General features: G+C 45.9%; 1 protein-coding gene across 1 annotated transcript; it reads left to right on the top strand.

The window, feature by feature from the left end:
* Positions 1 to 319: 319 nt before the first annotated feature.
* Positions 320 to 2,322, top strand: LOC135089425 (uncharacterized). Its single transcript, XM_063984968.1, has 2 exons — positions 320 to 640; positions 2,041 to 2,322. The coding sequence occupies exons 1-2, from the start codon at positions 320 to 322 to the stop codon at positions 2,320 to 2,322; spliced, it is 603 nt and encodes a 200-aa protein (XP_063841038.1).
* The last annotated feature ends 1,130 nt before the right edge of the window (positions 2,323 to 3,452 follow it).

The following is a 3,452-nucleotide window of genomic DNA, read 5'->3' on the forward strand; positions in this document are numbered from 1 at the left end:
ATTTAGAAGTATATGGAGCAAAAACTTCCAGATAACACGTGAAGAAAACGAAGCATTCGACCTACACACAGACAATACAGTCACGCAGTATATTACTAATAACACACAACAGTTTACACCTTTTCAACATGGAGACCCGGGCAGACTAGATGAAAATCAGCCACTCCTTTACAAAGTAACAACAGACACACTAAAACACATGATTAAAGGGCTAAAAAATAATACTCCTGGAGAAACTCAAATAAATAAAACAATATTACAAAAACTACCCACAGAATCAATATCTACACTTACAAAATTATTCAATATATCTTTATCTATGGGGTATTTCCCTGATATATACCAACACGCCAAACTCAAATTAATCCCCAAGCCTAAAAAGCAACCAACAGACCCTAATAACTATAGACCAATCTCCCTGCTTGAAGTTCCAGGCAAATTATTTGAAAAGTTCATTAACAAAAGACTTCAAAATCATCTAGAAACACATAACCTCATCCCTACAACACAACATGGATTTAGACAAAAAAGATCGACTAACACAGCCATAGCAACACTCTCAGAAACACTCAGCAACGCTCTCACAACAAACAAAGTTACTACAGTTGTTACTCGGGATATATCTAAAGCTTTTGATAAAGTATGGCACAAAGGCCTCAAATATAAGTTAACATCTGTACATCTGCCTGACATTTACATAAAACTATTAAGCAGCTTCCTAGACAAAAGGACGGCAAAAATAACAATAAAAACACACACAGGCCCCCCAATTCCTTTGCTAAGTGGAGTACCACAAGGAAGTAATATTTCGCCTACACTTTTCTCCATATACACTGCAGACCTCCCACAACCAGGCCCACACTGTACTCATATATCCTATGCTGACGATGTTACACAAATAATTTCACAACCAGGCAATAGCAGAAAATTCCTAGCACGTAAGGTGGAAAGAGAAATAATAAAAATAAACGAGTATGAACTTAAATGGAAAATAAAAACAAACATAAATAAATTTGCTATACTCCCAATCTCAATAACGAAAACAGATCCAATACATATAAACAATCAAATTTTACCTTATACAAAGCAAGCTAACATCCTAGGATTAACAATAAACAGCAAAGAATACACCCAACACGTTAATAGTAACATTAAAAAAGCAAAACATGTGCTTTATACTCTAAAAAGATTTCAACAGCTTACAACCAACATAAAATTACAATTAATTAAAGCTTGCATTATTCCCATTTTAATATATCCAGACTATCCTCTTGTAACAATTTCAAATAATGCAATTCGTAAGCTTCAAAGAATACAAAACAGCTCATTAAGATTTGCATATAATGAGAAATATCCCTACACGAAAACCTGTGAGGAGCTACACATACTTAGCAATATAAAACCAATAAATATTTTACTTTACGAAAGAGCATCTAAAACAAAACACACATTACAGCATACATTACAAGACACAAATTACGTACGCATAATAACAGACAATATAAATAACAACAATGAGCATACATGGTTCAGGAAAACATCTAAAGCACTGGAAACTATACAACCACATCCAATATACACATAGAAATTACTAAGCACGCGAAATTAATAATAACCATAACCGCAGCCTCCTTCTAATAAGTAATAATAAGTAATGGGAGCGAGGAACCGCAAATCATGATCTGAACCAGCAAGGCGTACAGCCCGCCACCTGTTATTCTCTCACTTTATTTCAATTTCACCAAGTCTATTCCCTCCAACTCTTAGTCTTTCCCCCCCCCTAATTTCACCACCCTGTCTATCCCCCCCCATAAAAAAAAAAAAAAAAAGAATAAACAGAGAATACCCAGGCTAAGTTTCCTTTGCCAGAGCTACACAGTTATGACACTGGAAATTGTTACCCTTCAAGGACTAAACACTGCTATGACCAAGAGTCATAGTTGGGAGCCTACACTTCTCGCTTGAGCAACTTCCGGGTGGCCAAGTAGCACCTCACCTTCGCTACAATTGGTGACCCCGTTGTTTTTCCGGAGTGAGCAGCCAAGTCCACCCTGCTGCTATCCTCCAACCACCCGGCCAAGGCGACGCGGTCGGCTACGGGCGAATCTTCCGGCAGCTGCCCCTTCACCGGTGTCGCCGCCTCCAGCAGCAGACCCCGGCCCCTGCTTCGACGCTGACCGGTCGCCACCCCGCCGGCCGCCCCCCCCAGCCGCCCGTACGCCGCCCCCAGCCGCCCGTATGCCGCCCCCAGCCGCCCGTACGCCGCCCCCCGCCGCCCGGCCGCCTTCACGGCGCCTCCCCCCCGCGGCACTCTCCAGCTGACCCTCGCCACTGGCCAGCAGTCTCTCCCAGTCGCGGACGCTCCTCCACGTAACTTCTGCCGGCCCCTCCAGTTTCCTGCTGTTACCTGGAGCCCTCCCACTGGCCTCGTCCCGCCTCCATCTACAGCTCTTCATTGGGGATTACCTACGGTCCATCGCCCAGGATTAACACTGTCATCCGTGGATTACTTACAGTGCGGTGCCAAGGATAACGTACAGTTCGTTCAGTGGTGAGTGAAGTGACATTGCCCCAATTCGGCATCTCTCACCGCTGTGGCACCCGGTCACACCGGCGCCTCACGCCTTCACTCCTCACCGCTGTGGCTCCCAGACTTTCCGGCGCCTGTAGTGTACTTTACACAGTCACGTGGTGGTCCACTCAGCACAATGCCTGATGACGTCGACTCCGTAGCCTCCATCTCAGCAGAAGACAGTACCAAGCAACTTGTTGAGCTCGTCTTACAGCTTAGACTTGAAGTGAGAGATCTTCGGAGAGAGGTCAGAGAACGCTCATGCTCACGTTCGCGTTCTTCCTCCAGACACCACTTCCGGCGCCGCCAGCGTTCAAAGAGTAAGACGCCGAAGACTTCTAGTTTCTGCTACTACCATGAAGAATTCGGGAAAGACGCAAGAAATTGTAAGGCTCCCTGTACCTTCGCCAAGTCTTTAAACCCCAACAGCGAGCACTAGCGGCGCATAGTGTTCGCGACACCTCGTCTGCGCTACTGAAGTTGTATGACCCTCTCTCCCGGACCAAGTTCCTCATCGACTCTGGTGCAGACGTCAGTATTCTCCCTGCCCCTGGTGTACACCGGACGTTGCCTCCCCTCCTTCACCTTCACGCCGCCAATGGTACGGAGATTCCTGTGTACAAGCGACGCACCTTGCAACTTCACCTGAACCTCCGCCGTACCTTCGAGTGGACGTTCTACGTAGCAGCTGTCACGCAACCAATTCTAGGTGCTGACTTCCTCCGACACTTCGGTCTCCTAGTGGACATCAAGGGTCGGAAGCTGCTCGATCCTCTCACCTCAGTCACAACAAAGGGACAGGTCACTCATGGTGATAGCACACAGATCTCCCTCGTCAAGTTCTCCTCCCTGCTGAAGTCCTTCCCTACGCTGACGCAGC

This window comes from Scylla paramamosain, chromosome 33, assembly GCF_035594125.1.
Source record: "Scylla paramamosain isolate STU-SP2022 chromosome 33, ASM3559412v1, whole genome shotgun sequence".
Lineage (NCBI taxonomy): Eukaryota > Metazoa > Arthropoda > Malacostraca > Decapoda > Portunidae > Scylla > Scylla paramamosain.

What these genes read in the sequence shown, in the direction of transcription:
- LOC135089425 (XM_063984968.1), top strand. Translation starts at nt 320, where the DNA reads ATGGGGTATTTCCCTGATATATACCAACACGCCAAACTCAAATTAATC. An exon ending in TATCTAAAGCTTTTGATAAA is followed by an intron (nt 641 to 2,040) that starts GTATGGCACAAA and finishes CGGAGTGAGCAG; the next exon opens with CCAAGTCCACCCTGCTGCTA.